The sequence below is a fragment of the Euphorbia lathyris genome, chromosome 7, assembly GCF_963576675.1.
Source record: "Euphorbia lathyris chromosome 7, ddEupLath1.1, whole genome shotgun sequence".
Lineage (NCBI taxonomy): Eukaryota > Viridiplantae > Streptophyta > Magnoliopsida > Malpighiales > Euphorbiaceae > Euphorbia > Euphorbia lathyris.
The window spans coordinates 61,589,186-61,601,605 of NC_088916.1; the positions used below are offsets into that span (position 1 = coordinate 61,589,186).

Consider the following 12,420-nt stretch of genomic DNA (forward strand, 5'->3'; position numbering starts at 1 on the left):
GAACACTTTTGTGTTTCATGGCCCAAGGCTAAAAATGATCCAATTTAAAGTTTTTCCTAAATTTCGTTTCAGGTTTTCCTTCGGTGGTCATAACTTCTTCGTTTGACCTTCGAATCGAGCCCAGAAAAGTGCGTAATAACACTTCAAGAGACATGACTCATTAAGACCTCTCGAAATTCAATTCAGTCAAGAAATCTATACCTTGATTGGAAGATGATTGACTTTGACTTTTAAAATTCGTAAAAGAGACTCGAATTTCGGTCCGCGATTCCGTACGACACGATATGGAGCTCACCTTCAACATACCGAGCAAAGGCAACTATAACGTCATTATAAGGGCCAGAAAAGTCCATGCTCATAACATCTTTAAAAGTTAGTAGAGAAATTCAAAAGTTATTATATAATGATTAACACATCTAAATGGACGGAAAGTTATTCTAGGTCACGTTAGTTTGAGATGAAAGAGATTTTTAGATTTAATTATGTTATTCATTTTTCAAATTTAGTTGTGTGAGTTGTTTTTCATATTTTATGTATTCTTTTAAATCTGGAAGTTGTTTGTTTGTTATTTATTTTGTTAGATCTTGTTCTTTTGGGTTTTTATTCATCTGAGATGAAGAAAAATGGTGATATATACAACTTAATCGGAAGAATCCAAGAAGAGGATTTTTTTCATGTGTACTTGCGTTTGGGTTGTCCCTCAGCGAAGAGTTATCTACATGACGGATAGTTATTTTTGTGTTCATTTGGATTCTGATGATCACCAGACTGATTAAAATCTTAGGGTGGAGATTCAAAACATTCTTAAGACTTGTATTTAATCAGTCTAGATTTAACGTTGAATGAGCAAATTTACGTGGTCATCAGAGTCCATGTCACCAAGGCACGGACGTGACAGTCCATGTGAACACAACAAGTTTCAAAAAGGTTTTGCATTTGAGATGTAATTTTTCAAACACTTATCTGGGTTTTATTATGGCCAGTTTTCTTTTTGCTACTTATATTCTTCACTTCAACGAGTTTCAAAAAGGTTTTTAAGAATTCATTTCCATGTACAGAATCATTGCAGGAAACCAAATTTTAATTTTCACAATTTGTAATGATCTTCCATCATTTTACTTCAAACAACATCGCTAAATTAAATATGCAAGTTTATTATGAATAACAAACTTCCTCCGTTTCATGCATCATTTCACTTCACAATATAAATCATTTCGCTTCACATTATAAAAAGAAATCTGATTTCATAAAAATAAACATATTTAATATTCATTTTTATTATATCATTACCATTAAAAAAAAGTAAACATGTTTAATTTTCTATTAGTTCAATGCTAGTTTCTAAAAAAAATGATAACATTTTTACAGTTTTAATGCGTTGGAGGCTAATAAAAATTTTGCCGAGCGGGCTGGACTTTGAAAATTTACCGTCAATTGCACAGTTAATTTTGATTTTTTTTTTTACGTTTTGAAATTTTTTTTATTGATATGTTTGAGCCTCGGGTCATCCGGCTGGTTCCGCCACTGGTTATAACTTAGTAACATATTGGGTACATAAGCGTCCATTCTGTTTTTGTTTATGTTATGTTAATACATATTTGTTATTCAGCGAAAATAAACTTATTGTTAATGGATGTTCTATTGCAATATCTACTTTAATATTCAAGTAGTTTGTGTGTTATCCGAGTTTCATAATGTGATTCCTAACTTCAGATTTGAATTTGATAAATGTTTTGGATTTAATTAGATGACTTTGATGGATGTTTAAAATGTTTACAAAATTACCCTCAACCTATTCAGAGTTTCACACTTCAGTATAAAAGCTAATTTTTAAGCATTAAAGTCATCCACGACAGCTAACATCCATCTTATTCTCTCCCATTTTTCAATATTTTTGCAGCTTAGCTTGATTGCTTGAGAGAGAGAGTGAGAGTGAGTTTAAAATTGAAATCCATGGTTGGCCTCTATAATTCCATTGTCGGTCACCTTCGTTTCTTTCCCTAATTATCCCACCGTCGACAAGAAAACACAATTTAAGGTAAGTTTATGTCTATGTATTTCATTTAGATTTATAGTTCTCTTTCGTATATGGTATTGAACTTTCTGTTTGGTGCTTCCTTTAGATTACTGTTTACTGATACATGTTTGATGCGAAAATCCAACTCCACAATAAAGACTGAAAAACTTGATTTCGTATCTTTATTTTCCTCTGTTTTTTTAGAAAATTCTTGCTTTTTAAACATTTGAAACTTCACAAGTAATTGTGGTGATTTAAACTGCACAAGACACCCACTAAAACGAGATTGTATATTGATAAACCCTGCTATGCTTTTATCCTTTTTTAGATTGCATATTTTTTATTTCAAGCTTTCCTATATATATATTATTTTGATAAGTGGGCTTGTGATTGAAAATAGTACAATCTAGTGAATTCTTTTATTAGCTTTTGTAGAAGTAAAGAATTTAATCTCTATGTTTAAGTAGAAAGAATTTATAATTAATCTATGGCTATAACTACTTTATTTTTCACTTACAAATAATGCAACTCGACGTTTCAAGAATCAACGTTTTGTAAGAACAAACATTTATTGTCATTCTTTGCATATATCATCCAAATTGACATCAAAACAGATTATTATTAAAAGCATAAATTTCATAAAAAAAATGATTGTAATAAATGCGTCCTTGCGACCTAAATTATATTTTCAATATTTTTTTATTACATTCATGCTAAATAAAATAAACACATCAATTTAAACTTACCTAGAATACATATATAGAATAATTATAACTTAGTTACGTATTGAGTACATATGAGCTCATTCTGTTTTTATTTATGTTTTGTTAATACATATTTCTTATTAAGCAAATATAAACTTATCGAAGGTATTATAGAGAAGGATTAATTAATAGTATTTATGCTCTAATAGCCTCCAGTTCAAGTGCAATTCAAGTAGATTGAAACATCTACTTTAATATTCCATTTAATGGATGTACTATTGAAATGTTTACTTTACTTCTTCCCACGTGTAAGGCCTCATAGTCAAATTGCCATGGCCTTCCTAGGAGCAAGCGATAAACATCCATTTCTACTACATCGCATATAACTTCATCTTAATAAGTCCCAATAGCGAAAGGAACTTTACACCGATGAGTAACTTGAAGCTTGCCCACATCGTCAATCCAACCAAGACAATAAAGTCCAAGGTGTGGTTCGAGAACCAAACCAAACTTGCTCAATGCAACTTGACTAATGATATTCATTTGGCTTTCTCCATCGACTATCACCTCACATTTCTTCCCAAGAACCAAAGATCGAGTTTTAAATAATGGGTTAAGGTGCAAAAATACCCCTAACGTTATGAGCCAGGAGCAATTTTACCCTTAACGTCTAAAATGGTGCAATTTTACCCCTAACGTTGGAAGCCAAGAGCAATTTTACCCCTAACGTTGATAAATTGGGTCAATTTCAGACACTATTATAAAACACAGATATTTTTGTTCATTATTCTGCACCAATTGCATAATAATTCGTTCTAAAAAAGGATTTCATGTTTTTTTATAATTTAATAATAGAATTTGAGATTGATATTTATAAATTCGGTGGATTTTTTGTATTTTTTGGTCTAATCCGTATAAAAAGACGGTATACTTTTTTTTATTTTTTTTCACATTCCAACGAATGTTTATGATTTGTTACTGATAAAATGACACACGTATGAAGTGTAGATAACAAGATTTATGATCGAGAAGACAGTTTGATGAATTATTTTTCAAATTGACCCAATTTATTAACGTTAGGGGTAAAATTGCTCTTGGCTTTCAACGTTAGGGGTAAAATTGCACCATTTTAGACGTTAGGGGTAAAATTGCTCCTGGTCCAAAACGTTAGGGGTATTTTTGCACCTTAACCCTTAAATAATTGATGTCTCAGGTCATGCTCTTCCTCACGAGACATTAGCGCCCTTATCGTCAAGTGAACAACACACTCATTCCCGAAGTACCACTCCCGAGCGGGTCACATGTAATACCATCGTGTTCATCATCATCATCTTCTTCATAAGTAACCTTATACCGATTCCACTCAATGTTCCCAAACTCATCCTCATCATAATCAAATTCATCATCACTATCTAGCTCATTCTCATAATCATTCTTCTCTTTATCAATCTCATTCTCGAGCTCATCCTCGTCTTTCTTATTCTCATTTTTTTCAAATATCTTTTCAAGCTCAATACCCTCATTCGACATTAACACAATAGTCATATGGCATTCCACATTTGCAAATTACATTTGCTTCTCTCTATAGCTCAAGCCGGTTACTCCATTCTCCACGTTTCCCGACCTAAGTAACATGCTACATCCTAACATAGTTGATCCACCAACATCTCTCCCATCACCATATCCTTCAACCTCCACACATAGAGTGATTTCATCTTCCTCCTCATAGAAAATATCAAGCCCAAAGTCACTCTCCACTTCTTCAATATGAATGCTCTCACCTTCCTTAAGCATACAAGTGAAGTTGTGCCTAAGGGGCATTTTATCAAACACATATGGAGCACCCTTTTCAACATGAGCTTCACCAATGTTCCTACATACAAAATCGATCTCCTCAATTTTTTCATATACTAGCACTCCTTCCTCCACATTCATACATGAATTCAAATTATCATTTACCATTTCATTCCCCACAAACTCACAATAAGAATTTAGATCATCATCAACAACACAAACATCCAACTTCTCACTTGCAATTTGATTACCCATAACTTCAACATAAGAAATTGAAAATTTAAGGTTTCCCTCTTGAGTGTGCAATGGATGAAAGATTAGTGATGACTCTTTAAAAGGCATCATTGGATCTTCTTCATTTTTTTCTAAGAGGGACTCCCAAAGGTTATTGGAGCGTCTCTTGGATGTCTAGCCTCACTCGTTTAATAAAGGCTCTTATTTGCTCTTCTGAATGCATATGTTCTTCATTTGCAACCCGGATTTGCTTCTTTTAAATCGAGTCTCAACTCGTCAATCTTCTTATCAAATAATTCCATATATGTTCTTCAAATAGTGATGGAATCAAGTGCTCGAAGAAGTCTCGGGTTAAGAGACGATCAAGGCTCTGATATCAACTGGCACGAATCTAGTTTGCAATGATAGTTTTAATCATAAACTAACAAAGAGATTCTCAAGCTAAACTTGAAAGAGTTGTGAAACCCCTAAAATTCACAAGCTAAACTTGTAGGAAGTATAAATCCCCGAATGATAAAAGGGATGAACCCTAAAACTCTTAAAGAGAAATTTGTATTTGATTAATAAAGATTTTCTTGATTACATGAAAGAGATTAATTTATATCATTTATAACCTAAAAGATTAAATTACATAAAAAAAACTAATAACATAACTAGCTAAATAAAAGGTTAAAGGGCTAAAATGGAAAAAGATAAAGGAATGACAAACTTGTAAATCGGTTGATGCGCGCCAAGAGTTGTAAATAAGTAGTGGTATAGTTGTAATTAGGAGGCAGTTGGAAAAAGGGTTTTCATTCTCACTTTGAAAGTCCACACAACGTGTGAGAATAATTTCTAGAAATAGAATGTTTTGGCTCTGGCGACTTTGAGAGACTACACGACGTGTGGAAATAGTCACAAGACATGTGTGCTTAATTTTTAGAAATAGGAAGTCCCTACTAAGAGGCATACGATATGTGGATTCTTGACATATCGTGTGAACTCTATTCTTCACACGGTTTGTCATCTCTCCTGCTCGGCATGTCGCCCTTTTTACCCGACTTCTCCCAACTACCCCTATTTACATATTCCATCAACTTTTGATGCCCTCAACACTGATTGATTCATAGGCAGGTAGCAATTTGCAGAATAGAATTACATCTAAGAGTTGAGGGCATATAACATATTTTGATCATGTTGAAAACTTCGAGGCATTGGTCGAATTATAGATATCTGGAAGTTGCATCGGTTGTACAAAATTGGAAAGATTCGGAGTTTCAAAGTTTTGAAATTTTTTGACGTAAAAATAATATTGACTGAAGTAATTCTAGGTATTGTGCAAAATGTTACCATTTATTTAAAAAAAAACGAAAACTAAACATCAAAATTTAAAAACTGTTACCGGTTTATTTAAACAAAACTAAATCTTACCGTTTGAGAAAAAGGAACCCAACCCGGTCCCACTTCTCTGCCAAAGAAGTGGGAATTCTCACTGCTTCACACAGGATTTGAGCTTTTGAACATCGAGGGATGGCAACGGTGTGGGACGGACGGAAATACAATTTTACGGTTATTCTTCCGTTTACGGGTACTGTTTCAGGGGGAAAAATCTTCATTCTCAATTTTTATGGTTATTTTTCGGTTCGGATACCCACGGTTTTCGGATAATCCCTCCCCATTGCCACGCCTACCTATGTGTCTGGCTTTGTCAAAAAAAAAAAAGAGCACTCTCTCTCTCTCTCGGAGACTATCCGAAATTGGAGAAAGTACAGGGAGAATTCCTTCGATTTCTCCGATGGTTGAAGACTCTACAACTTCTAAAAGATTGCTAGATGGTCGAATACTAGAGAAGTTCTAACAGTTCAATAGTCACATTTATAAAAGGAAAAAGACAGACTCAGGCACGGATGAGACAAGACACTTCCACTATATCCAATCAATACGAAGCATATACAATACTGCAACAGAAGAATTTCACAGATGTGAGAACAGTGATTCACTACAACTTTTATTATTGGCTAAGATACATTAATTATGAAAAGATAGAAAATTTAATATAGTCCTAAATAAAGGACAAGATTTACACTTGGAAACTATGGTAAACAACCCAACTACATGATTTTCCTCTACTATATTAACAGTAGAGGATAAATTAGGCCTTAATTTGAATCATCTATTTCATAAACTGTTCGTTAATTAACTGTTTATACTTAACCCCACAGCTCCGAAATGCTGGCTTCAGGATTTGATTGAAACCAATAATCATCACCAATCTGCAACATATTAACAACTACGATCAAAATTCAACTCCAATATCTCAACGCCCACAACTACAGAAGTATTTTCTATCAGAAAAATAGTTTCTTCAACTTGTTAACTCGAGATGAGTGTTGTCACCCGAGACTTTCCAAATATCTAGGGCATTTCTTTCTTATAAGCATTTCGTCAAGGTCTACTTCCGAGAGTATAGCTGAACCTAAGCTAATACTCGTTAGCCACTTCCATAACTCTTGTAAGAGCTCACACTATTGTAAAGGAAGTAAGGATAAATAGAGATTATTGTAAATAAGATCTATTGTCTAAGTAGGTGTGAAGTTGAAAGGGTTTTTGTACATACAGCCTATGACTGAGCAAGCATCAGAAACATGTTCATAAATGTGTTGGTGGTGGACACACATAACAAAGAGGACAAGGAAAAGAAAGATAAACCACACTTACGTCACAGTCTGAAGGAATTATTTTCTGCATTCCAGATGATTCTGGATATATTGAGCTGAATACTTCATTAACATTCTTTTGATTTTGCTGTTGCTGTTGCTCTAAACATAGCCCCACAGTTACTGTTCTGTCCCGACCACACTTGGTAGCAGATGAATTATGTTGTCTTACTTCTTTGACTGCTAGATCCTCATGTTTTTTATTATAATCGCTACAAACAACACAAATTCAGTTTGCCATATAACATCAATATAGCACCACCTGGCAACAATTTTTCTATATGAAATTTCCAAGACGATAAGCAAAGATCCAGCAGAAACTATCACACTTCTTAAAGACTGAATACATCAGGAGCTCCTCAACTTGGCTCAGAATACCGATTGGCCCCTGAACTTGAAGGATGTCTCGTTATCTCTCTGAACTTGCTTAAAGTTACATTATTAACCCCCTAATGCTACATGACAGAGTAAGAGACGTTTTGGACAAGTTGAAGAACACATCACTTTAAGCAAGTTCTATGAGCCAGTAAGTCACTTTAAGCAAGTTTAGGGTTCAAGTAGGTCATTTTAATCAAGTTGAGGAGGTCAATATGTCACTTTTAGTAAGTTCATGAGGCTAACGAGACATCTCTTATGTTCAAGGTGCCAATCAGTTTTTTGGACCAAGTACAGAGGCCCTAATGTATTAAGCGCTTCTTATATATAGGTTACAAGCAGGCAAAAAAGGTATGGGAAATATATGGCATATCTCAGATAGAGGAGAGAGACAGCCAGAGAAGTGGCTGAACAAGCATTATTCAAATATAGCAAAATACCTTAAGAGGTATAACTCCATCGGTCCAATGCTGCTTCTAATAATCAGTTTATACTGAGGCGAACCGTCATCCTGCAAATTTTCATAGGGTGCTAATTCAGATGCCAAAAAATCAGAACAGATTTAAAAACTCCATGCATTCAGAATTCTTACTTCATCAGGATCAGGAACTTGAACACTACTACCTCGAGGAAGTTGTACTGCAATGAGAGTTTCCTTCTGCAGTAATGGTAACATAGAAACACAGTGAGTGTGCTTGGGGTTGTAAGATACATATAAAAAAAAATTTAAAAAAAATCTTCCTGAGATCTGCAGACCTGGAAGCAAGAAAGGGTTGTGATGTCTTGCTCTGTCAAAAAGAGAGATCTAATATTTCCAAATTCAAACAATCAAGAAACGGGAAAAGAAAATAGATAAAAGAATAACACAAGGGGGTGGAACTTTTCATACTGTTGGTTATTTTTATCTTCCATGAAGGCCCTCAAACGATTTTCCTTTTCCCTTGAGAGAATGAACAAGAAAATAGTTCAGCCAACTACAAAGTTTAATATGTAGATCCTGTAAACCTACTAAACCAAGTAGTCAGACCTTATATATTCCTCAATTCTGCACTCTTCAGCGTGTAACCTTTGAACTTCATCCTGCAATGGAACCTTTTAATGAGTACTTTGTGCAGTTGTATGATGTTATCTTTGAAAATAATGGAATGCACATATTCATCCTCATTTACCATAGAGTAGTACCACTTGCAATCAATTTCAAAAACTTAATCTTCACTTAATGTTTGATAGAACTTGTCTCATATGTCCAATAAAATACCATATCTTTCATTCAATCAAAATAAAAATGAAAAAATAATTAAAAAAAAAACCCATATTTTCCAAATAATGGCTTCATTGTCACCAAAACAAAAATAGGTTTCTTCAAAAAATAAATAGATGATTGGAAGTTTAGTTCATGACCAGTTCAATCATAGATCTCAACAATGATATACAAGAGACTAAGCCTTCATACATATCTCTAAATCAATATCCATGTTGTCCAAAGTAAAATTTTCAGAATGCAAAAACTAAGTTTAACATTCAATTCAAGATATGAATTTAAATGTTGATTCTAGTTAACATTTCTTACATGCTCAAGGATTAACAAAGTGGGAGGAAAAGCCAATACTCAAGAAAAGGTCCAATATGACATCATGGAACAGAGTCTTGAATAATATAAGGTTTCTGAAAGAGAATAAAATGACTTCACGAATACCTTCAGTTCGGTAGCTTGACCATCTAACTCCTTTGACCCACAACCATCATAGCCCCTGCCATAAGGTGCACTACTTTAATCACCCTTTATTTCAAAACAGATAAATACTAGATAAAAATGCAATATTCTTACTTCCAGCGTATGTGGTTTTTTGAAGTTTTCTCTATCAAATCTATTCCTTCCAAAACATTTGTGATATCATACATCCTCCGCTTTTGGACCTGTCAATTAATATGATATGTCCACGAAAATGTCAGTACTGCTGAGATACAGAAGAATACAATTTGGTGCTAGAGATTGTTGAATGAAGATAAAAGGTCACAAATAACTGTACTGAGAACAGACAGATCCACCTTCCATTACCAATGTGGATGTGATTCAATTTTATTAATTAGCAGCACGTGCAATTGTCTATACCTGCAACATATCTGCACTTTTGTTCAGATCAAGGGTACCATCCTCATCCTGAACCAACTTAACAAATTTCTTGGTCAACAATCCTGCCAAATAACAGAATCAACACTTTGTTTACAAATGTATTATTCAGTAAGAGTTGAGGTCACCCAATAAAAATGATACCAATGAACTTAAAATGTGTCAGCTAATGTACTTAAGTGAGAAAGAATGACAAGGTAGCCTAAAAGAAGCTATTTGATCTACACATACCCAGAGAACTGTCATATCGACAACCTGTGGCTGGACTCAGACCATCAAGAGATTCTGCAAGTGAAAAAGATTAAGCAAAATACTCAGTAGATGAACTGAGGCAGCTGAGTTTAAGACATGTAACAATTACCGAATTAGCCATTGATTTGAACGAACATTACCAGCATTCAATTTTTTATCCCCTGATTTGGCATTTTTTGTAACCTTTGATCTTTTGTTAGGCCTGCCTGCAGGAGTGGACTGAGGATCAAGTATATGATCCACAACTATGTTGCTATGCTTTCCAATGGTTGCTTGTCCGCTCAGCTGAGCCTCACTACTGACTTTTCCATAATTTCGTTTCAACTGCAACGATTATCACATTATTTCATACAAATATCCAATGAATTTCCAGAAGACATGGGTGTCATGCAATGAATAAGCATAAGAGCCAACAAATTGAAAAGTCAACTTCTTAAAACTTCAGTGCCACATCCAAACATTGCATATTCATGCAAGGCTACCTTTAAACTTTCATGGCTTCCATCCTCTATCAGCATGGATAGGTTTCTAACATCTTTAGGAAAAATACAAATGACACAAAAGTTTTCTCATTTTAGGTTTTGAGTTCACTTATGGAGTCCCAAGGATAGCTAATCTTAATATATACACAGATCCACAAGCGAAACAAACACGTTTCGAGATCCAAAGATAAGAGAAAAACTTTAAACCAGTAGCGCATTTTCATGAAACTCATAACAGCAATAATAACCAACCCTTAATCCCAATATAACCTACTATACTAACAGGTGAACCAAACGGGCCCTTAGCCAATTTGAGTTCATCCGAACTAATTGAGGTTAGTTATATGGATTCTTCCTTGTAAAAAACATGACCATTTTAAGAGATCGAGCACTTGCAGCCTTGCAGGTAATCTTTAATAAATGAAACACATTTCAAGCGAATTTGATGAACTGATACAACAATGTGATTGAAAAGTTCATTCACAGAAAATGGAGGGGAAAGCAATAACGTGATTAATGATGATGGATCTATGTTAAAGGTCACAATTTCAAATAGATTTCTAATTGCATCATGAAATTACTAGGATTGGGAAACCAAGCAACGTAAGCATATTGCAGCAGATTCCTGAATTGCTATTCTTTCAACAATGTCCACTTCATTTTTTCATCAATTGCACTAATATCCTCCCCAAAAGATCCAGAGAAAACCACAAACCTAGCTAAAGAGATAGATAACTCACAAATCACTCAGAATTACTGAAATCGAGCTCAATCTATATGAGACCACAGACGAATCATGATAAATTATAAGTACATAACACGAAATAAAAATAAAATCAGCATGATGTAAATCCATGGACATAAAACAAACAAAAAAAAAGGAAAAACTCACAGGTGCCATAGAGAAGGAAGAATGGGGGTGAGGCTGAGCAGGAGGATGTAATTGGAAAGGGGAAAGAGTGTAGTGAAAGGATTGATTGTTGATATTTAGGCCATTGTTATTAGAAGTAAAGAGAGGATGATTAGATGTTGGAGAAGAGGAGAGGAAGATAGGATTGGGAAGTGCGGAAGAAGAAGAAGAAGAAGGAGAGGGAGAAGAGTGATCGGTAAGGAAGTGAGGAGAGGAATGAAAAAAGGAAGAGTGAGATGTAGGGCTTAGGTCTTCACTGCCCATGAGATCAGATGAAGAAGGAAGAGTTTGGTTTGGAGGGAAAGGGGAGAGAGAGAAGAAGATTAAACTGGGAAGGCGGTGTGCTGTGTCCGAATTCGAAATATATACACGGCCCGCCTTTTGCCTGCCAATAATCTAACAACCTTTTTTATTTTATTTTTTATTTTATTAAAAATTGTTTCTATAAAATTTCATTCACAGTTCACATTGCGTGGGATGGGATAGAAATTCAGTTTTGAAAATTTATTTACAAGTAATTTAAATTATATCAAATTAAATATATTATTATTTTTTAATATATTTTAATAATTAAAATTTATAAATTAGAAGTTTAAAAAGTACAGTCTTGATCACATACACATCAATAAGCATGTAGAATTTATTCATTCACCGTCAAATCTAGACTCATTAGAATCTTAAGATGGAGATTCAAAGCATTCTGAAGCTTAGATTTAATAAGCCTATATTTAATATTTATGAATCAAAATTTAAAATTTAATATTTATGAATGGAAATTTAAAATTAAAATATAAAATCGCATTTTATTTATAATATATAGAAAAT

At 34.0% G+C, this 12,420-nt stretch overlaps 1 protein-coding gene across 1 annotated transcript; it reads right to left on the reverse strand.

Moving 5' to 3' along the window:
• Positions 1-6,760: 6,760 nt before the first annotated feature.
• On the reverse strand, positions 6,761-11,940 carry LOC136235963 (transcription factor E2FC). The gene is made up of 13 exons (XM_066026090.1): positions 11,578-11,940; positions 10,344-10,527; positions 10,183-10,236; positions 9,934-10,016; positions 9,649-9,737; positions 9,517-9,571; positions 8,848-8,900; positions 8,710-8,760; positions 8,577-8,625; positions 8,413-8,478; positions 8,261-8,331; positions 7,447-7,657; positions 6,761-7,001 (listed from the first exon to the last, which is right to left on the reverse strand). Exons 1-13 carry the CDS (start codon positions 11,857-11,859, stop codon positions 6,939-6,941), a joined length of 1,311 nt encoding a protein of 436 aa, XP_065882162.1. The 5' UTR covers positions 11,860-11,940; the 3' UTR covers positions 6,761-6,938.
• Positions 11,941-12,420: the final 480 nt, after the last annotated feature.